This window comes from Candida margitis (genome assembly GCF_024628925.1).
Source record: "Candida margitis strain CBS 14175 chromosome Unknown scaffold6, whole genome shotgun sequence".
In the NCBI taxonomy this organism is placed as follows: Eukaryota; Fungi; Ascomycota; class Pichiomycetes; order Serinales; family Debaryomycetaceae; genus Lodderomyces; species Lodderomyces margitis.
Genome location: NW_026261776.1, coordinates 14,031 through 37,793, shown reverse-complemented (window position 1 = coordinate 37,793; position 23,763 = coordinate 14,031). Strand labels below are relative to the sequence as shown.

The following is a 23,763-nucleotide window of genomic DNA, read 5'->3' as shown; positions in this document are numbered from 1 at the left end:
AAAAATCCCTTTACAAAGCATTCAAGTAAGCTCCATACTTACCCATGAGCGACGACAAATACGATGAGTTCGGTAACTATATCGGTGGATCAGATGAGTCTGAATCTGACATTGAAAGTCAAAGAGAAGATGAGCTCGGACAAGGAGAGAACGAATTACAACTCATAGAGAATGGAAAAGACGAGTCCTCAGAAACAGCATTAGTTAAGAACAATGTTTCAACTGAAGATGCCGAGATTGTGTATATAAATCCCAGCTCCTTTTCAGATAATATGCCCGTGATTGTACCGAAGGTGGAGAAAAAGATGAAAATGGTGATCAATGAAGAAAATTTACCGAAGTTGGCATATTCGAGGGAGTTTATGGTAAACACAATACGCGAGGTTCCCGAAAGGATACGAAATGTTTGCATTGTAGGGAACTTTCAATGTGGTAAGACGTCGTTTATTGACCATCTTGTCCAAAGGACTCATGCCGATAGTGATAGTAAGCACAGCAATTCCAAATATTCCAAACCATTGAGGTACTTGGATAACCACAAGTTGGAAATTGAACGAGAAGCTTCAATAAAATCCTCACCAATTACGCTATTGCTTCCAAACTCAAAAGGTCGATCTTTTGTGTTTAGCTTATTGGACACTCCTGGCCACGCTGATTTTGGCGATGAAGTAGTGGCTGGTCTTGAATTAAGTGATGGTGCGGTTTTAGTTTTGGATGTAGTTGTGGGGTTAACATTTAAAGACAAGTTGGTACTAGGAGAAGTTATACAACGAAACATGCCCGTAGTGCTTGTTTTGAATAAAATTGACAGGCTTATTTTGGAGTTGCGGTTACCACCAAAAGACGCATATTTGAAACTTTTCAATATAATCGATGATGTGAATCAGTACATTATCAAAAATAGCGATGGAGATTATACTCAATTTCAAAAACTATGTCCGACATCAAATAACGTGGTGTTTGCATCGTCTGTGTTTGGAATTTCATTTACATTGAGCAGTTTCGCAAAACTATACTCACAAAGCCAACTGACTGAGATGCAGCTAGCAAAGTTTGAAGAGAGACTATGGGGTGACTACTTTTTCAACTACGAAAACAGTGAAATAATAACCAACTCACATGATGGAAAGTATTCTCACACTTTTGTTACATTTGTGTTGGACGTAATTTATCAAATTGCTATCTACGCCCTAACTACAAAGCCTCCTTATAAAGAGTTGGCCAAAATATTGTGGGAAAATTTTGGCGTGTCGATCCCGAAAGCTGAATACAAAAAAGATGTTAAAGTGCTTCTAAATTCGGTTTTCCGAGCAGTTTTTAAACATGATACGGGATTTGTCGACAGTACTGAAAGCTCTATTCCTCCTCCACACATTTCTCCAAAAGATGCGCCATTGCTTGGTAAAATTAGCAAATTTGTCGAATCTCCTAGCGGTGCGTCGTTCCTAGCATTGACCCATATATATTCGGGACAACTTAACCAAGGAGATACCATTAAAGTTTGCATAGAAGATGATGATGGTGAAGAACTAAAAGAGACTGAAGTGGTAGTTGATCATCTTTATTTGCCCGGTGGTAGGTACAATGTACCAGTAGACTCTATATCAAACACTTTAGTATTGATTGAATGTGTTGATTCCAGTATTCAAAAGGGTGCAACTATTATATCTCATGACAATACAAAGGACCCTGTATTCAAAGTTCCAAATTATGCTATTACGTCAGTGTTGAAAGTTGCCGTTGAGCCTGTGAATCCTACTGAACGACCATTGCTTCTTGACGGTCTAAACAAAATTTCCAAGTCATACTTGTCATCAGTCATTCATGTGGAAGAAAATGGAGACACTGTCGTTGTTGCCCCAGGTGAGTTTTATATGGATTGCTTATTGCACGACTTGAGAGTTTATTTCAACAATGATTTGCAAATCCGAGTAAGTGACCCAATGACGATATTCTCTGAAACGTGCATAACCCAATCGTTTACGCAAATTCCGGTGGCTACTCGTGATGGCGAAGTTTCCATTTCGGTTATTGCCGAGCCAGTGAACGATGTAAGATTAAGTTACGAAATCGAAAAAGGGTTGATTGATATTAATTTAAGCAAAAGGGAGATGTCAGCCATCCTTAAAGAAAGATTTGGCTGGGATACTTTAGCAGCGAGGTCTATTTGGTCATTTGGACCAGATGATTTAATTGGGCCAGACATTTTGCTTGACGACACATTGGATGGAGAAACTGACAAGGAGCAATTTTCCAAATTAAAGCCTTTGATAGTGTCAGGATTCAAATGGTGCGTTAATGAAGGTCCTTTATTTAATGAACCTATAAGAAACGTCAAATTCAAGATTCTTGAAGCTAACTTTGGTGAAGATGCAGAATCTTTTTTAAATGCTGCTCAAATCATCCCATTGGTACGCCGTGCTTGTTACACTGGGCTACTAACCGCAAAACCAAGGGTCATGGAACCGGTATACAAAGTTGATGCTGTATGCCCGTACAAGGCTATACGTATTATTAAAGAGGTTCTCAAACTGAGAAGGGGGACTTTTAGTGGACACGAACCAATTGAAGGTACACCATTATATCACGTTGAAGGTTTTGTTCCGGTGATTGATAGCTTTGGTATGCTGTCAGACGTAAAGTTGCATGCCCAAAATAAAGTGACATTGTCGTTGGTATTTCTGCATTGGGAAATTGTACCTGGGGACCCATTCGATATAACATGTCCGTTGCCGACGTTGGAACCAGTTCCTGAACAGTCTTTGTCCCGAGATTTCCTTCTCAAGACAAGAAAGAGAAAGGACTTGACTGGGGAACCCACATTACAAAAGTATATTGACCCCGAAATTTATCAAAAATTGAAGGAGCGAGATTTGGTTCTTTAACGGGTGAAACAATAGTATGTAAAATAAAATTTTGCGCTTTAACTGGGGAGATGGGAGTGTAATATTTTAGTTAGCTATATAGTTTGCATGATTCTATTCAAAGTTCCGTAAATTCATAGTTTCCGTTTCTTCCTTGATCCTTCAATCTCATTATCGACATAATCCACATTCGATATATTATCGAACCCACCCTTTTGTTTCACTGTATCCACTAGGCTATTGTACTTCATGATGAAGCGGGGTTGAGTAGTCAATGTAAAGTCCAAATGTGTCGGTACCTTTTCTTTTTGGGTTGTACAATCACACAACTTGTAGTAAACATCCAAAAAATCAGAAAGCTGGAGATCCTTGCAATATACATTGTCTTCGGTCACAGTAATTCCGCCAAGTTGGGGGATTGATAGTATAATTTCTTCACTCAAACTAAAGTCGAATTCTGGGATTGTACGCAAAATGCCAAAAAATTCTTCAAGTGTAATGTCTTCACTTTTTTCATCCTCAAATACAGGGCTAGATGCATCTTCGCTCTCTGTACGAAATAAAAGAAACTTCGCGTTATTGTGATTCAAGAAGATCGGAATTTTGGCATCAATATCATCTGAATTTGCTGGTTCTTCGACTAATGTGTTTATATCATCCATTCCTTCATCAAAGTGTTCCTTGGGGTTGGACTTTAATGCAGCATACTGCTTATCCTCTTCTTGGTTTGAAGCTTTATCTTCCAACTCTATTTCTTCTTCTTGGCCATTAGCCATAACAACATCTATCTTCTCCTCGATGGCTTCAGTATCATTTTCCTGTTTACGGTCACTGTTATGTGTACCATTTTCGGTGTTATTGGCATTTTCGTGCACGACTGTTTTTGCGTCAACTTTTAAATCATCTTCGATATTCGTTGGCTCGTTCCTTTCTTGATTCGCATCCTCTTGTTCAACTTTATTAGTCGTGTCATCATTATTAGCATCATTTTCAGCGACAAAATCTATTGGTAATTTCTCTCTGTGCACGTCTGTTACTTTTTCATCAGTTGATGGTTCCAATATAATACCGGATTCCGTTCCAGCCACGTGAGTTGTTTGCGGTTGCACATTCTCGTTTTGTCTATCTTCTTGTTCCTCCTCATCATCATCGTACTCAAGGTGGTCCTCAGTTGTGCTTGTTTGGCTTGTCTTCGGAGGCGCATCAATAACGTGTCCAATCTCTTGAATCTTGCCTTCATTTGATTCGTTAATAGTTGCTTCATTCAGTATACCAACCCCTGCTTCATTCATTGTTTCCTCCGGTTTCGCAATAGGTGTCACTTCTGCTGGTACACTTGCCCCAAATTGATCCAGAGTAATAGTTTCGTCCTCATGCCCAATCGTGTCTTCCCCATTTAATGGTTTGGCGACCTCTTCACTCGCCGAGACAACTATCTCAGGTCCACCAATCGTGTTCACATCTATTGTATTAATTGTAGACGAAGTTTCTGAATTTACGGATACAATAGGATCATTTTGCAATGTCTTGCTCTCTAAAATCTCCCCAGTTTCATTATTTGGATTTGTCCCCTCATTCATATTGTTTGTTATTCTTGTTATTCCTTTTTCTGTATTTGCTGGATAAAGTGTCTTAATCAATCTATTCTGAAAGTTAGTAATTAGAGTTATCAATTAGTAGCACGTACTTCTGCAGAGTAGTAAATGGCGTGTAGTTATTATAGAAAAGGGACGTCGCAAGATTGAAGTAATTGTTAACAAAATACACCGTGGGCCGTCAAGCTCTTTTCAGGAGGACATTCTTTCTATTTTTTTCTTTCCCTTCTTCTTTTTCTTTTGCTCATTCATAATTTTCGATGTTTACACGAACAAACGCGTAATGGAAAGCAAAGCCGCATCGTCTTGAACCCTGACAACTTAGAGATTAAAATAAAAATACATGCTTCTGCTGAAATAATACAATTTAGATACAATATAAGAAGAAAATTTCTAGTTAAACACAACCATAGTTGGCTAATTAGCTCCAATGTGTGGATTGATATTTTGGCTTTTTGTTTATGGTGCCCAAACAGTAAAATTTTGTGGAGATGTCAACGACAAGGGCTTATAGTCATCGGCTCCAGATTCTTCAGACTCGTTCTTCTTGAAATCTGGCTTGTCTTTGCTCAGTGTGTCTACTTCTTCTACCTGCTGCTTTGTTGGCTTGTAGATCAAGCTTCTTGCATCTGAAAGGAGCTCCTTGAACTTGTCCTTGTCAAACTCATTATTGTCTCCAGATTCCTTCATCTCCAAGTACAGAGAAGCATCCTCAAGTTTCTTGATCACCTCGAGGGTCGACTTTGTCAAGGCTAATCTATCAACAAAATTTTCCTCTTGTTGCCTTGCCAAATTTTGTCTCTCGCGTTCATATATCTTTTCCAATTCTTCAATTTTAGCCAACTTTGTTTCAACTTTCGATAGTTCATGATTAATTATGCTGGCACTAATCTTGTGCATCTCCCGTTCCTCGTAGTTGGCAAAGAGGTGGCTTCGCGCACCAACTATACCGAATGTGGTTGCAATTGCTTCACCCTCGGCAGAATTATGCTGCTTGTGTCCATTCTGATCTGAGTGCACTGCTTCGCCCTTATATCTATCTTGATGAAGTTCAGGATCACTGCCACTCGGATCAGTGTTGCCTTTATCTTCTTCGGCTTGGTCTTTTTTATCTCCATAAACGTCAATCACCTTTTGTCGGATTGTAGCATCCATGGCCTTAATGGCTGCTTCACTGGCTGCTTTAGCAACTTCGCTATCTACCAATCTGGTCATGAACACCAAGTTTGCCAACACAGGATTTTCGACGGAGTTAATAGGGTAACTTGAAGCAAATTTCAAGAGTTGGATATCACTCTCTTCATCATCTTTGATGGGGTTGAATTTGTCTTCAAGTGGTATTTTCAAAAGTTTGAGAACACATTGTTGTGGGGTCTTGTTATTTCCAACAGTAGCTGCAATCTGGTACCAATCATTCTTGTATGTTTTCACTGCATTCACCAATTTGCTAACCTCGTCCTGGCTCCAACCATCATTCTGTTTCTTAGCTACTAGCTCATTGGGTTTTATGTCATCGTCTTCACTCAAAGAACGCTTTTTGTTGACACCATTCTTTTCCACGCTTGCATGCGATGATGCGTCAGTCTGAAGAAGACTCTTTAATTTATCCACGTCAACCCTTTCAGGTGGGATCCTCGATGTATCAAATGGAAAAAGACCTCTTGGCGTGTCAAACTTTACATGGAAATCTCCAGTATATGGTAGGTCGACCAGCAGTCCATTGGGTAATTTTTCAATTGCATACCCTGGCTTAAATTGCGGCTTAACTTGGTAATTTATCAATCCCCACTTGTTTAAAAACCGATGCACTCTCATCAAAGTCCCCACATCTCCGACCAAATTTCGACGACAAGACGTCAAAGTTAGAAACTCATTGGGGTTTAGCCTATAAGAGTTGATCATAAAGTTTCTGTAATTGGCATAAAGTTTTGGCGATTTAGAAGGATGGGTAGAGTCGAAAAATTCGGGCAAAGACTCCTTCTCAATCCTGTGTATCTTTTTCATATTGAACCAGCTTGCGTAAGACGGAATCACGATTAAATGTGTTTGCTTTACTTTTGGTGCACTCTTCTCCGCGTCGTCAAGCTCTTCTTCAACAATTTGTTCTGGTTCCTCTTCATCACCCGCCAACGATGTCGTCTTAGATTTGACTATTGGCTCTAGTGCAATATGCGTATTGTTACTGTCCAGTTCACTTGCTCCGACAAATTGCAAATTGTCGTCCTTCAGCGGAGGCTGTACTTGCGCATCTGTGGTTTCAGGTTTACTTCCCTGGTTCCCTTCGAGTGAAACCATTGGTTCTTGTTTTACAGGGCTGTTTTCACTATTCAGCACGTCTTTCCTTTCGGTATCTTCAACATTTGATGCATCATCAGCGTCATCCTCGATTAGGAAAGAGCTATCGAAGTTATCGTTCATATCTTCGTCGGCATTGAAGTCGGCATCAAATGCAGGATCGTCAGTTTGGGTGTATTTCAAGTTTACTTCTTCTCCTAGCTCTTGATTTATCTCCTCATCGTAGTACTCTTTTCTGTCCTCTGCCGAGGTAAATTCATTTAGATTATCAACTTCCATTGCATTGTCTTGAATGCTCTGGTTATTTTCAACTTGCTGATTCCCGTTCTCTTCGTTCCCGCCAGTTGGTGACAAGTTTGTCGATGGTCTTTTTTCTACTTCTTCATTTGCACCTGGGGCTTCCAGAGAAGCAGTTTCTTCTGCATCTCCTGCACTTTCATGGTTGCCTGTATTGTTACCTTCACTTGCGGTTTCTGCTTGTTCTGCCATATTTACATTTGGGTTCAGCTCCTTCGCTACTTTATCTTCTTGTCCCTCAATGTCGACGTCATTGGCATTGTCGTGGCCACTTTCATTCGATACCGCTTCTATAAAGTGCTCTTTATCTTGGAATGGATCGTCTCTAGGGGTCTGTTCCACCGGTATAGAAGGTAGTTGCCTATCCACAATAGCATCCGCTTGTAGTTCTTGGTCTTTTGAATGATTCAAGTTATCCTCATTATCCTGCCTCTCTATCTCAGTAATTCCGGGATTTCTAGTCTCTTCCTGTTTGTCTTCGTGTATTTCCTTTTCCTCTTTGCTATTGTCATTCTCAGAATTGCTGTCTTGGGCTGGGTGTTCGGTTGCATTGTTGTCATCTCCTTTGTCTTCCTGCTCAATATTGGCTGAATTGTTTGTACGATTCCCAAAATTGTTTTCATGTTTGCCTCTACTGCTCTCTTCCTCCGCGTTTAAGTGCGTCAATGACTCCAGTTCTAAATCGGGCGGCACGTCTTGAGTACTGTTTGAGCGAAAATTTTGCATCTCATCCACCTGCTTCTGGTCTAAGCGTTCTGCAGTTAAAGGTTGCGGTTCCGTGTGATCGTTTCCCTGATATTCCTCATCATCAGTGATTGCTTGTGCAGGAACATCTCTCGAGTCCTGACTTTGCTCCTCTTCGTTTATTTGCTCTACTTGTTTTATTTCATCATTTGGTACTGAACTCATTGTGTTTGGATGTCGATGATTGTGTAGCTCAGGAAGGATTTTAATTTACGAAAGTCAAGATGGATGTGTTAAAACAAACTAACCGAATTTTGTCAACTGCTTGAATGCTGGTTTTAATATTTTACGTAAATAAACCCAGTTGATTGAGTGAGGATTCTATTATCTGCGTATGTTGATGAGTAGTGTTAATCCAATCTGAACAACGGTGGGCCCAAGCTAATGAAAATGTCGATGATGTTCTACTTAGTCTAGCTGTTGTGTATTAATAGTTTCAATGTATATGTCCTTTAAAGCATATACAAAATTTTGTGTGTGAAAAAATACGTATAATCAACCTCCAAAATCAATTCAATAATCAGCAGTTATCAAAAGTGAATGGTAAATTTCATAAAATCACTATTGCAGGATCCTATATGATTTATGCGTTTTTGTATTTAAAGTATAGTGATAGTTTCGTTTGTTTTTAGTTTTTCGTTCTCTTTGGAGTTACTCTTGTGTTGTTGTTGTTGTTTAATTTTAATTGGGCAACAGTACACGCCCGTTGGATAGCGGCCGCCAAAAGTTGCAAAACAGGCTAATGTTCCAACCACTACGCATCCCACCTCTATAACCTAGTTCGCATAGAAGTAGTTTAAAATACTTAAGTTAGCATTTGGCAGCGAGGTCATGTTTGAGGACTAATTGTCAATACAAAGTTTTGTCAAACATATAACACGATTTGACTTCCAATGGCCACTAAGAGGCTTTGAACAATAGCAGAGGAGTTGAAACTGTATAAGACCCCTGAGGAGCTATTGTTGATCTAAAATCGAATTAAGAAAAATGAAATTTTTGTTAATTCTGTGTATTAAGGGTTATCGTTCATACCAAAGTAGTTTTTGCTGTACATTATTTTTTTTTGCCTTACTTGGTTGCAAAAAGTGTAAAATATTCGGCCTAAATTAAGTAGTTGGCGAACAATTGTTCAAAACATACGTGTTGATCTTCTAACAATTGTTAATCTTTTCGAGATGCTCTTAACTAAGCGTATATATCTAGAAATTAACACCAATATATGGTTCGATGGTGCAATTGACATATGTCGTCCATTCTTGAATGGAACTGCACACTAAAAATGTATTAACATTTGCTAAACCGATTACTCTGTCAAACTACATTAGCAAATGGTCATTTAGTAATAACAACGTGTTTCATAATTTGCGTCAACTGTTTCCGCTGCAAATGTAGCTGCAAAGACTTAAAACAATAACAAAAATATCAAATCAAGATCCTCGAGTCTTTACAGGTCCATAAAATTTAAAACTATGATCCCCAGAACTATATACACGGCTATGGTTCGAATAGCCATTTTTTTAAGTGGTAATCTAAGACCCTTTCTAACTAGGGAAAATAAATGTATAGAGACCCGAAAAGAACAACAAACCATGTACATCTACACGGACCCAAACCAATACCTGTTCTAGCTTGATTTCGTTTTGGTCGGCATGAGTATGTTCTTAAATATAACACAAGCTAAATTGACCACCTAAATAATAAGGAGCCAAATGTGCTGCCTGGGATTTGCTTATACATAATTGGCTCACCTTTTTCCAGGGCTGTAACCCTATAGACTACTATTTAATTTAGAGCTACCAACTACATAGTTAATTTACGCACGAGACACACACACACACACTGTCTGTGGAGCGAACGTAAGAAGAAAGAGAAAAAAAAAATCCCATTAAGTTTAAAATTTTCAACCGATAGTAGTTCCAATCAAACAACTTATCAGACACATCAACAATGGTTCGTTACGCTGCCACCCCATCCAACCCAGCTAAATCAGCATCTGCTCGTGGATCTTACTTGAGAGTTTCATTCAAGAACACCAGAGAAACTGCACAAGCCATCAACGGTTGGAAATTGAACAGAGCTCAACAATACTTGGACCAAGTTTTGGACCACCAAAGAGCTATTCCATTCAGAAGATTCAACCACTCCATTGGTAGAACCGGTCAAGGTAAAGAATTTGGTGTTACCAAAGCTAGATGGCCAGCCAAATCCGTCAACTTCATCAAGGACTTGTTGAGAAATGCTCAAGCCAATGCTGAAGCCAAAGGATTAGACACTGAAAAATTGACCATCTCTCACATCCAAGTCAACCAAGCCCCAAAACAAAGAAGAAGAACATACAGAGCTCACGGTAGAATAAACGCTTACCAATCTAGTCCTTCACACATTGAATTGACCTTGACTGAAGAAGATGATGTTGTTGAAAAGGCCACCGACAAGAAGGCCATCAGATTAAATGCTAGACAAAGAGGAAGATTAGCTTCACAAAGAAGATTGACTGCTTCAGCTTAAGTTTGAAGTAAGGCGGTGTTCGAAATGAGGGAAAAATGAAAATTCTTTAGGTAAAGTTTGTACATTTAATACAAGGTTAATACGAGACCTACAACGTTTGGATGAGTTCTATTTAGACAAGGAGGTGTAGTTAGAGTCTAATCTACGTTTAGAACTTGGAAAAATCAGTATCAGTTTCTCTATTGTTTTACTTGTATTGCACAACAGGATGTCCTTTTTTGAAGATTCGTATTGACTGCGGAGAGCTCAGTTCTCTGAATCCATACTCAAAGGCCAATTGGTTGACAATGAGGTACGCTTGGTACTTATTTTGGTGTAAGAAACCAGAAACGGTAGCGTCTATATCCTTTCTCATCGCTCCAATAAATTAATTTTTCTTTTAATGGCATCTCACAGACAAAAACACTGTACTTTATCACACACCATATTAGAGTTTAATCAGCAATGGGTAGAAGTACATTAAAGCAACAGCTCAAGCACCACAGAGCCCAAAAAGAAGATGAAGTGAATCCAAAGAGCAAATCCAAAAAGCAGAATGTGGTTAAATCAGAGACCTCAAAGCCTAACGTTGAGGATGAGAGAATCACACCTGCTGTTGTACCTAAACCTATATTGAAAAAGATTGGTGGAGAATCGGATGAGTACGAAAGTAGCGCATTGTCAAAGAAAGATCTTCGAAAATTGAAGAAGATTGAAGCTCAGTTGGCACAGGAGGCAGACTCAGAAGAAGAAGAAGAAGAAGAAGAAGAAGAAGAAGAAGAAGAAGAAGAAAGAGGAGACAATGCGTTAGATTTGGAGAGATTAGCTGCTAGCGAGAGTGAAAGTGATATTGATGGTAGTGATGACGCAGAGGAGGGTGAGGATGATGAAGATGAAGATGAAGATGAAGATGACCAAGAGGATGATGAAGAAGCTGAACATCAAGATGATGTGCCTTTGTCGGATGTGGAATATGATTCAGATGCTGACATTGTGCCACACACTAAGCTTACGATAAACAACATGGCAGCCTTAAGAGAATCATTGGCACGTATTCAGCTTCCATGGGAAAAACACCTGTTCACCGAGCATCAATCTGTAACTAGTGCAGATAATGCTGAAACTCAAATTAAAGATATATATGACGATACAGAGAGAGAATTAGCATTTTACAAGCAAGGTTTGGATGCTGTCAAGCAAGCAAGGACCACTTTGCTCAAACTAAAGGTACCGTTTTCACGTCCTGTTGACTACTTTGCTGAAATGGTTAAGAATGACGAGCACATGGACAAATTAAAGACCAAGTTGTTGAGCGAAGCTGCTGACAAGAAGGCTTCAGAAGATGCAAAGAAGCAAAGACAGTTGAAGAAATTTGGTAAGCAAGTGCAGCATGAAACTTTGCAACAAAGAGCAAAGCAAAAGAAAGAGACATTGGAGAAGATCAAGAGCTTGAAAAAGAAGAGAGGAGCCAATGAGATTAGTAATGACGACGATTTCCAAATTGCTTTGGAAGAGGCAACCAAAGATGAATATTTAGGCCAGGGCAGCAATGGTGGTGACAATAAGAGAAGAAAAGTTAACAGTAAGAGAATGGCTAAAAATTCCAAGTACGGACAAGGCGGTAAAAAGAGTGGATCAAGAAAGAACGATGCTTCATCATCCGCGGATATAAGTGGTTTCTCGAGTAAGAAGATGAAAGGAAAGTCCTCGAGACCAGGCAAGAGCAAACGTTCTAGGAGGTAAAAATGTGTATAGAATTATATAGGGAGAATAGGAATGAAGTTGTTACATCTGCCTACAAATCTCTCGTAAAATTAAAATCGCGTCGTTTAAATTTTATCATAAATTTTTCAGTCAATTGTTGACATCGTTGATTAACACACACACGCATTCACTTACCCACCCACACGGATATGTCCAAGGAAGCAGCAAGATCTAGATTTGTCAATGTATTTGACGGGATTGTCGAAGAATTGACGGGCATTCTTGTTTCCTACAAGATGCCTCAAGAGGCTATTATTTGGTTTCAGAACAATTTAAACTACAATACCCCTGGAGGAAAATTGAATCGTGGATTGTCAGTAGTTGACACGTATGCTATTTTAAACAACACTTCTTCCGACAAATTAGATGACGAGACGTACAAGAAAGTTGCCATTTTAGGATGGGCTATTGAATTGTTGCAGGCATACTTTTTAGTTGCCGATGACATGATGGATCAATCGAAAACCAGAAGAGGACAACCATGCTGGTATTTGAAAGAGGGTGTGGGAAATATAGCCATTAATGATTCATTCATGCTAGATGGCGCTATCTATGAGATTTTAAGAAAGCATTTCCGCAAGGACTCATACTATATCGACTTGTTGGATTTGTTCCATGAGGTTACTTTCCAGACTGAATTGGGTCAATTGTTAGACTTGGTAACCGCTGATGAAGAACATGTTGATTTAGACAAGTTTTCTTTGGAAAAGCATTCATTCATTGTTATTTTCAAAACTGCATACTACTCATTTTACTTGCCTGTCGCTTTAGCAATGTATATGTCTGGAATCAGCGACGAAAAGGACTTGAAACAGGTCAAGGACGTTTTGATTCCTCTTGGTGAGTATTTCCAAATCCAAGATGATTATTTAGATTGTTTTGGAACCCCTGAACAGATTGGAAAGATTGGAACAGATATTAAGGATAATAAGTGTTCGTGGGTTGTTAATCAAGCATTATTACACGCATCTCCGGAACAACGTAAGGTGTTAGACGACAACTACGGGAAAAAAGATGACACATCAGAAGCTCAATGCAAGCAGTTGTTTAAGGATATGGGTATTGAAAAGATATATCACGATTATGAAGAATCCACAGTCCAAAAATTGAGACAACAAATTGATCAAATTGACGAGTCAAGAGGCTTGAAAAAGGATGTCTTGACTACATTTTTGAACAAAGTGTATAAGAGATCTAAATAAGCGCATCATATACAAAAGTTGCACTGTCAAACTCATTGACCTTTATAAAATGAACATCGTGTTATTACTATGTAAAAATTGTTCAACGCCTATACATTGACCTTTTCCAATTCTTCTCTTCCTTCCTTGGTGTACAAGTACTCGTTGTAACTTTCTGCCTTGTCGAAGATAGTGTATACAATAGCGGCTGGGATGGCAATGTACAAGAATTGGTTTTTGACTCTTCTAAATGTGTTGAAGACAGCATTGTAAGCTGCACCTTTCAATGGCTTAGCAGCAAATGGTGAGATAGTGTATTGAGTAATGTACTTTTGCTTGGGGGAACCAATAGCTCCCCACCAGCCCATGTATGCATGTGGATGTGGTGGACCTGCCATATTTGACTAGTTTTTGGTTGTGTTTATGTCCTAAGGGTGGTTGATGAAATTGTTATTGAGTTAAATTTTCTCTCTTCTTACAAAAATATAATACCAAATTTCAACACTGTCATTGGATAGGAAGATAGTTATATGCAGGAACGAATCACTATAACAAATATCAAAGACATACAAACCAGCCCACGTTACAATTGAATAGGCAAAAGTGTAGTTCTAAATGCCTATTAGATTATTGAGATATACACCACATCTGGAATCACCACCTACGATAATCAGCTTCGTTCAAGAACGATTTCCCTGCACCGTACTTCCACCATCGCGATAAACAACTGTGGGCATTTACATCAATAGTACGATTCATCTTTTCAAATGCATCTCTTGGCCTGCATATACATCTCTTTGATGCAATAACATCTTCTGAATGAGGACATGCTAAAAAGGGTACATGGTAATACCCAATATCTTCGAAATGATAAATTTGGTTCTTGTCAGCTAAAAGGGATAAACCGATAGTGTGCACAGGAGCGTCGCCCCATCTTTCGTAATGAAACCCTCCAGCTTCACTCAAATGCCTAAAATACGTCTCATACGCCTCACTCCGGAAGAAGTTTAGGTTTGCAATTTCAAAATTTGACCAGAAATGGCACAAGTTGTATCTTGTTGTTGATTCTGTAAAAGGCATGTAATGAGTGATTGAAGTTTCGTGCGTTGTTAAAAAATCGAGGGCATTGTTGGAATGGAGTAGGTCCGGATACTTTTCTATAAATGCTTCAACATTCTGCCAAAGCGTTGGAATGGTATTTTCGAATTCCGTAAGGGCAATAACAAACCCATAGATTTTATTATTCTCTCGTAGTAATTGAAATGGATCGTATTGGAAGTCGCACATATACTCAACGTCAGGGTCGACTCTAAAATACCATTCATAATTCAATAATCGCTCTTGCTTGTAAAAGAAGCCAGAATAAAAGTGGCACATGTTCCTATAGGATCTCAGAAATCCGTAAAGTACGCTAGTTGACGTGTTTAAGTTTTCATCCAATTTGGTCTTGTTTATGTATGAAGGTGGGTGCCAGTGCTCCTCGGGAACGAGCTCATAATACGTCTTACCACTTGCCATAAGGCTTGTCTTTTCAATAAATTCCTCGTCGAAGGGTACATCGTTCATAAAGACCCACGGATATTTGTACTCTCGATTGAACCTATCTTCCAAAGATCGCATCGAGGAAAGTGCTCCCTCGAGCTCGCCATTTCGGACAAGCATAATCATAGTAGCATTTTCCTTTCCAATCTGCTCTAAATTTCGAGGTGGAAACTGTTTTCGAAGATACGAATTGGACGCTAGTTTTGGTTGTCCTTTTGCAAGGGGGTTGTAAGTGTACGTGGACTCTTTCTGTATTCGTCCATGCAGTATATATGTCAGTGCAAGGTAATAGTTTATAGCAACTGCTACTACTAAGAGCGTCGCTGATAATGTGACTATCCTGGTCATATGTGTTTTGGTGGGATCATAAGAAGTTGATGATTTTACATCGACAATTTTGTGTGTGTTTCGTTTCAATCGAGTTGATGCGGCTCTGGATACGGGAAAGATATATCAAAGGTGCTTAGCAGATAACGAACGAAAAGCTGAACAAAAACGAAATAGTACTTTTATACACTTCAATGAAGTCTTGATGAAAATGATTTGATACTCTGTGGGTTGGAAAATTTGGTGAAAGAAAAATTGGCAACCACTTTACTACACCACCATTTTCAGCAAATGACTACATTAGTTTTTGAATGCTGTCTTCGACCATGGTTGGCACTAAAGGGTTACGAGAAAAAAGAGGGTAATCATACTTACCCAGTTTCACTAGATGGTATAAGCTTTGAAGAGGTATTGACGGTGCACTTGATTAACTATATACGAAATTGCAACCAACCCATGCAAATCGACAAATCATTGAGCACAGGTTATGAAGCGGTGGAGAGCTCTTTGTTGTATGAAGATGATAAAGAAGGTCCAATGATTTCTTCGGAGCAGTTTTCTCAGATCTATTTTGAAAGACGTTGTGATAAGGTATCTATTCCCATACTGAAAGCCCTAGTTAATGGCTGCTTGATGAATCTAGTTTTGTCCCAGCAATTCAAAGAGCACAGAGCATCCATCTTACACAAGAGTCTTCCCCTCGTATCAGAAGTCGAGCACATTCTCAAATCAAAATTTGCAGTCACGTCAATATTTGCAACAACTCAGAAAATGTTGACACCAAACTCACCAGCCAATAAACTAATCGATGAAATGCGGAAAAGAAGAGCCATATCAGATACCATTACGATAGAGCAGTCAACAAAGTTCCAATTTAACTTTTATTCTGTTCCGACTCAAGTTGAAAGAGTGTACAATTCAACAAATCCGCGGTTGGATCTTAGTGTTGATGATATTACGCAACAGTTTGAAGATGCATCTTTTATTGGAATCCCGAAGCCGGAGTCGGGACGCAACGTGTTAATAGAAAGTGAACCTACTTTGCAGGTATTTGAGGAGGTGAACGCCTTGTCGGAGGAAATAATGTCGTCCACAAATCTAGCGTTCACGATTTTCAAGCTCCCCCACGAGGACTTGTTGTTGAGCTGGGAAACTATAATATTGGGTGCAAAATTCAAGCGATCAATTTTAAACTGTTGCAAAACCATGTTGAACTCAACCAAGCTACACCTTAAGACAGGGAACTTTGTAATCTTCGAAGGAATGCCTGGTACTGGGAAAACATCACTTGCTAAAGCGGTCTTTCAAAAATTATCTATTGCAAAGCAGGGGATCGGTAGATATGAACCCAGCGTTATGATGGAATTTTCCACCGGCGAAATATTTTCAAAGTATTTCGGCGAGTCACCAAAGAAGCTCCTGGCACTCCTTTTATTTATCGAACAGCTACTACTTCGACACCCAACGTCTATAGTATTTCTACTTGTGGATGAGTTAGAAACGATTGCTACAAGTAGAACAAGTTTAATGGGCAATAATGAAGTCTCCGACGGCTTGAGAATCGTCAATATTCTTATCACATATTTGGATCGCTTAAAAGTGTTTCCAAATTTGGTGATTATTGCTACTACCAATATGTTAAGTAGCATCGATACGGCTGTGTTGGACAGGGCAGTTAGAATTTTCAAATTTGGAAGTCCCAGCTTCTCCGAAATAGAACAAGTATTAAGAACTAACCTCGATACCATTAACCCCGACAAAGGGGATTTATCGGAGCTGGAAATTTCATCCCTGTTGCAACAACTTGCCAACTTCTGTCACGTACGTAAACGTTTCTCCCGTTTGAAGTCCCTCGCCTTGTACTAACTATTGTAGGCGAACCAATTGAGTTGCCGACGAGTCAGCAAGTTACCCAGCATAGCAGTTGGTAACTTGTCAGAAGAGCAAAATAATGCTACTCCAATATACATACATGATGTAATCATCGAAATAGCAAAGCTTTGTATGGATCAAACTCATTGATTGATTGATTTGATCGCTGAAAGCTACCAATTTTGGTGTGCATAATAATTTTTTTTCACCCAATAAAATGCGGTGAAATCCCTTTTACTAAAAAAAAAGGGAAACAAAAATGACATAAATCCATTCGCATAGTTAAAAGTATGCATTTTTTTTTCTTCTTCATAAAAAGGAAAATAAAAAAAAAACACATTGGAAGTCACTGCTATAGTCAAAAAGGTGTTTTATTGTACCTCTAAGTTGAGTATCATTAGTTGTTGAAATCATCACACATATCATCATCATAATCATCGATTATTATAGAACTACACTGATCCAATAGAGTACACCAACCCCAAATATACTAAATGCTTCGTAACTTTAAAATAAGGCCACGCCAGTTGGCTTCACTTCGTGGATTGGCCACAACTGCAGACCCAGCAGCAAACCCAAACAGACACCATGGTGGATTGAAGGACCAAGATCGTATTTTTCAAAATCTTTATGGAAATTATGGACATGATTTGAAATCAGCACAAAAGATGGGAGATTGGTACAAGACCAAAGAAATCATCTTGAAAGGAGACAAATGGATTATTGATGAAATGAAAAAGTCCGGATTAAGAGGAAGAGGTGGTGCAGGTTTCCCATCAGGATTGAAATGGTCCTTTATGAACCCACCTGGATGGGAGAAGAACGTTGGTCCTAGATACTTGGTTGTTAATGCCGATGAAGGTGAACCCGGTACTTGTAAAGATAGAGAAATTATTAGAAAAGATCCTCACAAGTTGGTTGAGGGTTGTTTGTTGGCAGGTAGAGCAATGAATGCCACTGCAGCATATATTTATATCAGAGGAGAATTTTACAACGAAACTGTTATACTACAAAATGCCATAAATGAAGCTTACAAAGCCGGATTGATAGGTAAAAATGCATGTGGATCAGGCTATGACTTTGATATATATGTCCACAGAGGTATGGGTGCATATGTTTGTGGTGAAGAGACTGCATTAATTGAGTCCATAGAAGGTAAAGCAGGAAAGCCAAGATTGAAGCCACCATTCCCAGCCGGTGTTGGTTTGTTCGGAAGACCAACCACTGTTGCCAACGTTGAAACGGTGTCAGTTGCCCCAACTATTTTAAGAAGGGGAGGAGCATGGTTTGACTCTTTGGGTCGTGAAAGAAACTCAGGTACCAAGTTGTTTTGTATATCAGGTCACATCAATGAACCATGTACTGTTGAAGAAGAAATGTCCATACCATTAAAAGAATTACTAGAAAAGCACTGTGGTGGTATTAAAGGCGGCTGGGATAACTTGTTGGGTGTAATTCCTGGAGGATCATCTGTCCCAATCATGCCAAAAGAAACTTGTGATACAGTCTTGATGGACTACGACGCGTTAAGAGATGTAGGATCTGGTTTGGGTACTGCAGCTGTTATTGTCATGAACAAACAGACCGATGTAATAAGAGCCATTCAAAGGTTTGCCCATTTCTACAAGCACGAATCATGTGGTCAATGTACTCCTTGTCGTGAAGGAACCACTTGGTTACAAAGAATGATGGACAGATTCCAAAGTGGTCAAGCAACTGAAAGGGAAATTGATATGATTTTTGAATTAACCAAGGAAATAGAAGGTCACACCATCTGTGCGCTTGGTGATGCTGCCGCATGGCCAGTGCAAGGTTTAATCAAATCATTCAGACCAGTAATGGTTGACAGAATCAATGAGTATCAAAAGAAGCACGAAGATTTAGGTCACGTTCATTATGGTGGATGGGTTGATGGAGGTAAAGTAAAGAATGGTGTTGTTGTTGAAAACCCAATACCACATGGCCATTGAGCAAAAGTGTATAATGATTCCTATTTATATCTAGTCAATAAAAACTGCAGTAAATAGTCCAGGATTTTAGTAGTGATCCTCTGTCAAATGCCATTCGTATAAGCATCAAGTATGAAATGTTTGTTGTTTGTTCTATGACTCCTCATTGTGAACACAAAAACTAAACTATAAAAGATTTCTGAATCTTTTTCTCATTGAGAAAGAGAGAGAGAGGGTTTAACAAATATCAAAATTTTTTAGCAACGCCTACTTTACCTGATTAGAAATACAACACATTTGTCCAGTATTTGACTTCCTTCATTGCCCAAATATATCGTGACAAATATAATCCCGAACTGTGTCCAACACTTAACTTTTGAGGCTTCACTTTCCATCAACAACTTCCAATTTAATCCAACAACAGAGCTCGCGACTCTGCAAAGATAAAACTCCGAAGAACACGAAAATGAAATACCAAAAATTTATTTTGCCACTTGCATACATAGCCACAACTATCCTAGCTGCGGTGGCTAATGAGGATTATGCAGTTGGTGCTGCGGTAGTTTCAAACGATCAGACAAAAACAGGCCATGACAAGTCAACTAACAAATTAGGTGTCAAGCCATTAGAGGAGGAAGATAATCATCCAACGCCTGACCATATGAAACAGCCGTTGGACCCGTACCAAAAATCAGCAACTGCAGCTGAGGACAACATTGCCGCAGAAGTTCCAGAAGCCAAGAATTATGATGCTTTTATTATGTCGGTATCAATGATTGTTGTCTCTGAAATCGGAGACAAAACTTTCCTTATAGCGGCTTTAATGGCTATGAGAAATTCAAGAGTTATTGTATTTACTGCTGCATTTACTTCATTAGTGGTCATGACGGTGTTGTCTGGTATTGTGGGACATGCATTACCGACTTTGATATCTCAACGCGTCACTCAATTCTTGGCCGCTGTCTTGTTTGTTGTATTTGGAGCAAAATTGCTAAGGGAAGGGTTGAGCATGTCAAAAGATTTGGGAGTTGAGGAAGAGTTGGCTGAAGTAGAGGAGGAAATTGCTTCGAGTAAGATTAATACACAGTTAGACGACATGGAAGGCGGAGCTGGTTCGGCACAGAGTACAAAACGTTCCTGGCTTGATGAGGTGACGCAACAGTTACAAAATTTGGCTTCTTTTATATTCACACCTATTTGGATCCAGGTTTTCGTCATGACTTTCTTAGGAGAGTGGGGAGACAGATCTCAAATCGCCACGATTGCTATGGCTGCCGGATCTGAATACTGGTATGTTATATTCGGAGCAATAATAGGTCATGGGTTATGTACTGCTGCCGCATGTCTTGGAGGTAAGCTTTTGGCTAAAAAGATTTCCATGAGAAATGTGACCTTAGGCGGTGCTATTGCATTTTTTGTATTTTCAATCTTGTACTTTTACGACGCCTATTATAATGTCGAGAGTTAGTTGAGGTTTATACAGAGTATATAGATATAGAGATTCTTTTCATTTCATTTCTTTTTCATTCATCAAATGGAGTTTCTTTTACAATTGTCCCTGACATAGAAACTTCATTACTTGATTAGGATGCAACCCCTTCTTTCCACCGCGTGTTATCTTGCTTTCAGCTTCTTCTCTGGCATTTTCTTCCTCCTTTTTCAATTTGGCTTCTGCTTTTCCTTCTGGGGTCTCCATGTGCTCCAATTCTTCTACGGTGTGGAAACCATAAAATTGAAATTCATCACGAAGTTCTTGCATCTTCATAAGACTCCATGCTACGTATTCGTCTTCCTTTTCGAAATCCACGGGTCCCTTCTCTTGAATTTCTTCGATCGTCGTTATTGATGAGTTGATCCATTCGTCTACTTCTGGAAGTGCCTTCTTCCTTAACAATGTAGTTAATAACCCTTCATGTTGACTTGTAGGAAAATTGACTGTAGGATAAACATTTGTTCTTAAAAGGAGCTCTTCGTTATTATACAATATATTGGCAATTGATGTTAGCTGTGTTATGAGGACTTGAAATTGATTTTGGAAATGGGTAAATGTTGGCAACTTGATCTTTGTTGGGTGTCTATTATGGGCGTTTATTTGGTCTGATAATTTTCGAAGGGAGACATGAATTTGGTTAAGTCTATTACGGATAGATTCGAGGGCATCCACCGGTATTTGGTTAAAGTCTAATTGTGGTGGAGCCGCAGGGGTTGAAGGTACAGGAGTGTGGTTCATCATGTAGGGTAACTTGGTATAAAAAGTGTTTAATAAAGGTCCTAAGTTTGTGGGTTTTTTTTTTTGGTTCATTTGAAACACCCATTTCTTTGCATCCACAACCAAATAATGATCAGAGGCAATTGGAGTCTAGCACAGGAGTTTAAACAAAATGAGAGGAAGCAACAATCCAAAGTACAACAGCGACAGAAACACAAACATAAACTAGAAAAACTAAAGAATACTGATCCGATAAAGCTATACCATAGAATTGAAAATCTCGAGTCAAAAGAATCCAAAACAGATCGAGATGAGGATTATTTGAAGTCATTAAAAGAAGATTGGTCATTTATCGAGAAAAATAACTTGCATCAAGGTAAGATAAAGAAGTTCTTAGAGGAGAAACGGAAACAAGAACGATTGAATCTCAAAAAAAAGAGTAAATTATGGGGTGACAAATCAATCTACTTCAATCCAGAATTGAACCCATTGGGGAAGGTTCCAAATGTCACCCATCTCAATGAAGAAATTGCGAGTCCGCTAGAGAACTTGACAGTTCCACTACGAGATAAGATTCGTTACCAGTCAGATCCACTAATTAACGAGTTGAGTGTTACATTGCCCAAGGGTGAGCCACCAAGGTTTTATAAACTCATTCAAAATACAGAAAAGCCAAAAAGATCAAAAGAAAGTAACTCCAATAATGAGGACCATCTACACCCAAAGAAAAATTTCTATTTAAATCAAGAGAAGGAATCCTCACATTCTATTCGAGATAAAATATCCTCAGAAGAGCTGGACCTAAGCGAACAAGAGCCATATGAGCCCGACTTGAAAAAGGTTAAATACGGATAATCTATTAAATTCGTCTATTTACAAGCAACCCCAATATATATACAGACACACAAAGCAAGCCAAAAGCATTGGTTATTACGACAACAATCTCACAACCAACTCCCAGGTTCCAAACATGATGATTGAATTAGGCACAGTTCTAAGCAAATGAGGCGTTAAACCACCATACATACTAGCAAAACCTTCTTCCTTAAACACCAATTTAAAACACTGAATCAATCCTGTATATTTTGGTTTACCAGTACTTTCCAATGGTGCTTGTCTCAATCTAGTTCGCACAACTTCATGGGGATACGTTATTAAACTAGCCAAGAATTTTGCTAAACCGGCAGCACCTGATCGAGCAGACCATTCCATAACATGGTCTCTTGTTGTTTTATTTGTGGGGTTGGTTCCATGGATTTGTAGTGATCTTCTATTAATAAACATTCTCATTTGTTCGTATAGCACCCATTGTATTGTACTTTCAATTCCACCAAGATAAGATGCACTTAAACCACGGTATAAACTAAAAAACCCTTCATTTTTCATAATATGTTTTAAACAATCCCATGAGTTTTTGTAAATTTTCAGTTTTGATTTATCCAATTGCAATCGTGTTTTAATCAACCAAATGGGATTCGTTGCTGTCGAAGTTACAAACCCAGCATTTATTCCTGAAACCAAATGCATCCACGTTTGTTCAGTTTTTTCGTTGTTTTTGGTTCCGAAATTTCGTATCAAGAAATCTTTAGTGGCACCATAGGTGAAGAAATTGATTGATCTTGCCGGTATTACACCAACTAAATTTGGGCCCAAACCTTTAAACAACGATCTTACTCCTTCATTCACGTACATGCCTCTTAATGCACCACCGGTTTCTGCTAAATGTTGAAATGCTTGTCTTATTGGATTGCCCGACTTTACACTTGTGTTGTAAACATTGTGATATACATCAGATTGTAGTCTTGTCTTGACAACATCAAGTGGACATGTGACAACTGCACCAACAGTACCACCAACCCCACCAGCTACGAAATGTACCCAAGGTTTTGTCTCTTTTATTTCTGATTTTGATATTCTCGTCGCTGCTGTGCTGCCTTGATGTTGTGGAGCTGCTGCTTCGAGCTCATATATTAGTTCTTTATCTTTGAAAGTAGATGACTGCTCATCAGAAGCCATATAGCGGTATGCTACTTCTGCATCTTTTTCTAAACTTTTTAGTTTATCTTGCTCCTTGGGTGATATGGCCATCGTGTGATTGCTAAATTTAGGGAACAGCTAGTTGTTGGAAAACAAGATACTAGACTATGCACAGATGGATGGGTAAGCGAAATTTAACGGATAACAAAACAAGCTATATATATATATCTCAGTAAATTTGTATCTATCAGTGGTTGATCGAATGCGTGTGTGAATTATGTGTGATCAAAGGGTTCCTTTCAATGCCTCATTTGGTAATACGAAAAAAAAAGTAACGAGTGCAAGTGAAAAATTTAAACTCCGTATGTCAAGAACTGCTTGAGAATAGGTGTGGTATTTTGTTTCAAACATGTGTCAATTCCATTTAGTCAATGTATAATTTGTTACTTAGGACGAAAGCTTAGCCCCATCATTTAGCTCTAGAATAACCTACTTGATATTGCAACTACTACAGTAGCTCATCGACCCCATCGCATGAGCTGGTAGCGTGACACATCCACAAATAGAGTTCCTGGAATTAGTAAACCAATGCTACTTCCTCAAATGTTCATCTTTCCAGTCTATAACATGCAAGTATTCATTATCATCTATATATTTACA

The 23,763-nt window shown here is 38.9% G+C and overlaps 14 protein-coding genes across 14 annotated transcripts; 8 read left to right on the top strand and 6 right to left on the bottom strand. All coding sequences in view use genetic code 12, as the record gives it.

The window, feature by feature from the left end:
• Window positions 1–44: 44 nt before the first annotated feature.
• SNU114 (U5 snRNP GTPase) lies at window positions 45–2,885 on the top strand (the record flags this gene model as incomplete). Its single annotated transcript, XM_051813415.1, has 1 exon — window positions 45–2,885. The coding sequence occupies one exon, from the start codon at window positions 45–47 to the stop codon at window positions 2,883–2,885; it is 2,841 nt and encodes a 946-aa protein (XP_051672806.1).
• Window positions 2,886–2,998: 113 nt separating this feature from the next.
• CANMA_001446 (RMR1 family protein) lies at window positions 2,999–4,444 on the bottom strand (the record flags this gene model as incomplete). Its single annotated transcript, XM_051813414.1, has 1 exon — window positions 2,999–4,444. The coding sequence occupies one exon, from the start codon at window positions 4,442–4,444 to the stop codon at window positions 2,999–3,001; it is 1,446 nt and encodes a 481-aa protein (XP_051672805.1).
• A 474-nt stretch (window positions 4,445–4,918) lies between these two features.
• On the bottom strand, window positions 4,919–7,960 carry CANMA_001445 (uncharacterized protein; the record flags this gene model as incomplete). The annotated part of the gene is made up of 1 exon (XM_051813413.1): window positions 4,919–7,960. One exon carries the CDS (start codon window positions 7,958–7,960, stop codon window positions 4,919–4,921), a length of 3,042 nt encoding a protein of 1,013 aa, XP_051672804.1.
• A 1,782-nt stretch (window positions 7,961–9,742) lies between these two features.
• RPL17B (60S ribosomal protein uL22) lies at window positions 9,743–10,303 on the top strand (the record flags this gene model as incomplete). The annotated part of the gene is made up of 1 exon (XM_051813412.1): window positions 9,743–10,303. One exon carries the CDS (start codon window positions 9,743–9,745, stop codon window positions 10,301–10,303), a length of 561 nt encoding a protein of 186 aa, XP_051672803.1.
• A 444-nt stretch (window positions 10,304–10,747) lies between these two features.
• Window positions 10,748–12,025, top strand: CANMA_001443 (uncharacterized protein; the record flags this gene model as incomplete). Its single annotated transcript, XM_051813411.1, has 1 exon — window positions 10,748–12,025. One exon carries the CDS (start codon window positions 10,748–10,750, stop codon window positions 12,023–12,025), a length of 1,278 nt encoding a protein of 425 aa, XP_051672802.1.
• Window positions 12,026–12,195: 170 nt separating this feature from the next.
• ERG20 (bifunctional (2E,6E)-farnesyl diphosphate synthase/dimethylallyltranstransferase) lies at window positions 12,196–13,248 on the top strand (the record flags this gene model as incomplete). Its single annotated transcript, XM_051813410.1, has 1 exon — window positions 12,196–13,248. The coding sequence occupies one exon, from the start codon at window positions 12,196–12,198 to the stop codon at window positions 13,246–13,248; it is 1,053 nt and encodes a 350-aa protein (XP_051672801.1).
• An 89-nt stretch (window positions 13,249–13,337) lies between these two features.
• QCR8 (ubiquinol--cytochrome-c reductase subunit 8) lies at window positions 13,338–13,625 on the bottom strand (the record flags this gene model as incomplete). The annotated part of the gene is made up of 1 exon (XM_051813409.1): window positions 13,338–13,625. The coding sequence occupies one exon, from the start codon at window positions 13,623–13,625 to the stop codon at window positions 13,338–13,340; it is 288 nt and encodes a 95-aa protein (XP_051672800.1).
• Window positions 13,626–13,881: 256 nt separating this feature from the next.
• Window positions 13,882–15,117, bottom strand: KTR2 (mannosyltransferase; the record flags this gene model as incomplete). The annotated part of the gene is made up of 1 exon (XM_051813408.1): window positions 13,882–15,117. One exon carries the CDS (start codon window positions 15,115–15,117, stop codon window positions 13,882–13,884), a length of 1,236 nt encoding a protein of 411 aa, XP_051672799.1.
• Window positions 15,118–15,387: 270 nt separating this feature from the next.
• On the top strand, window positions 15,388–16,962 carry CANMA_001439 (uncharacterized protein; the record flags this gene model as incomplete). The annotated part of the gene is made up of 1 exon (XM_051813407.1): window positions 15,388–16,962. The coding sequence occupies one exon, from the start codon at window positions 15,388–15,390 to the stop codon at window positions 16,960–16,962; it is 1,575 nt and encodes a 524-aa protein (XP_051672798.1).
• A 500-nt stretch (window positions 16,963–17,462) lies between these two features.
• Window positions 17,463–18,938, top strand: NDH51 (Ndh51p; the record flags this gene model as incomplete). The annotated part of the gene is made up of 1 exon (XM_051813405.1): window positions 17,463–18,938. One exon carries the CDS (start codon window positions 17,463–17,465, stop codon window positions 18,936–18,938), a length of 1,476 nt encoding a protein of 491 aa, XP_051672797.1.
• A 445-nt stretch (window positions 18,939–19,383) lies between these two features.
• Window positions 19,384–20,385, top strand: GDT1 (putative ribosome biosynthesis protein; the record flags this gene model as incomplete). Its single annotated transcript, XM_051813404.1, has 1 exon — window positions 19,384–20,385. One exon carries the CDS (start codon window positions 19,384–19,386, stop codon window positions 20,383–20,385), a length of 1,002 nt encoding a protein of 333 aa, XP_051672796.1.
• Window positions 20,386–20,463: 78 nt separating this feature from the next.
• MED8 (Med8p) lies at window positions 20,464–21,150 on the bottom strand (the record flags this gene model as incomplete). The annotated part of the gene is made up of 1 exon (XM_051813403.1): window positions 20,464–21,150. One exon carries the CDS (start codon window positions 21,148–21,150, stop codon window positions 20,464–20,466), a length of 687 nt encoding a protein of 228 aa, XP_051672795.1.
• Window positions 21,151–21,255: 105 nt separating this feature from the next.
• On the top strand, window positions 21,256–21,981 carry CANMA_001435 (uncharacterized protein; the record flags this gene model as incomplete). Its single annotated transcript, XM_051813402.1, has 1 exon — window positions 21,256–21,981. The coding sequence occupies one exon, from the start codon at window positions 21,256–21,258 to the stop codon at window positions 21,979–21,981; it is 726 nt and encodes a 241-aa protein (XP_051672794.1).
• Window positions 21,982–22,056: 75 nt separating this feature from the next.
• Window positions 22,057–23,214, bottom strand: RIM2 (Rim2p; the record flags this gene model as incomplete). The annotated part of the gene is made up of 1 exon (XM_051813401.1): window positions 22,057–23,214. One exon carries the CDS (start codon window positions 23,212–23,214, stop codon window positions 22,057–22,059), a length of 1,158 nt encoding a protein of 385 aa, XP_051672793.1.
• Window positions 23,215–23,763: the final 549 nt, after the last annotated feature.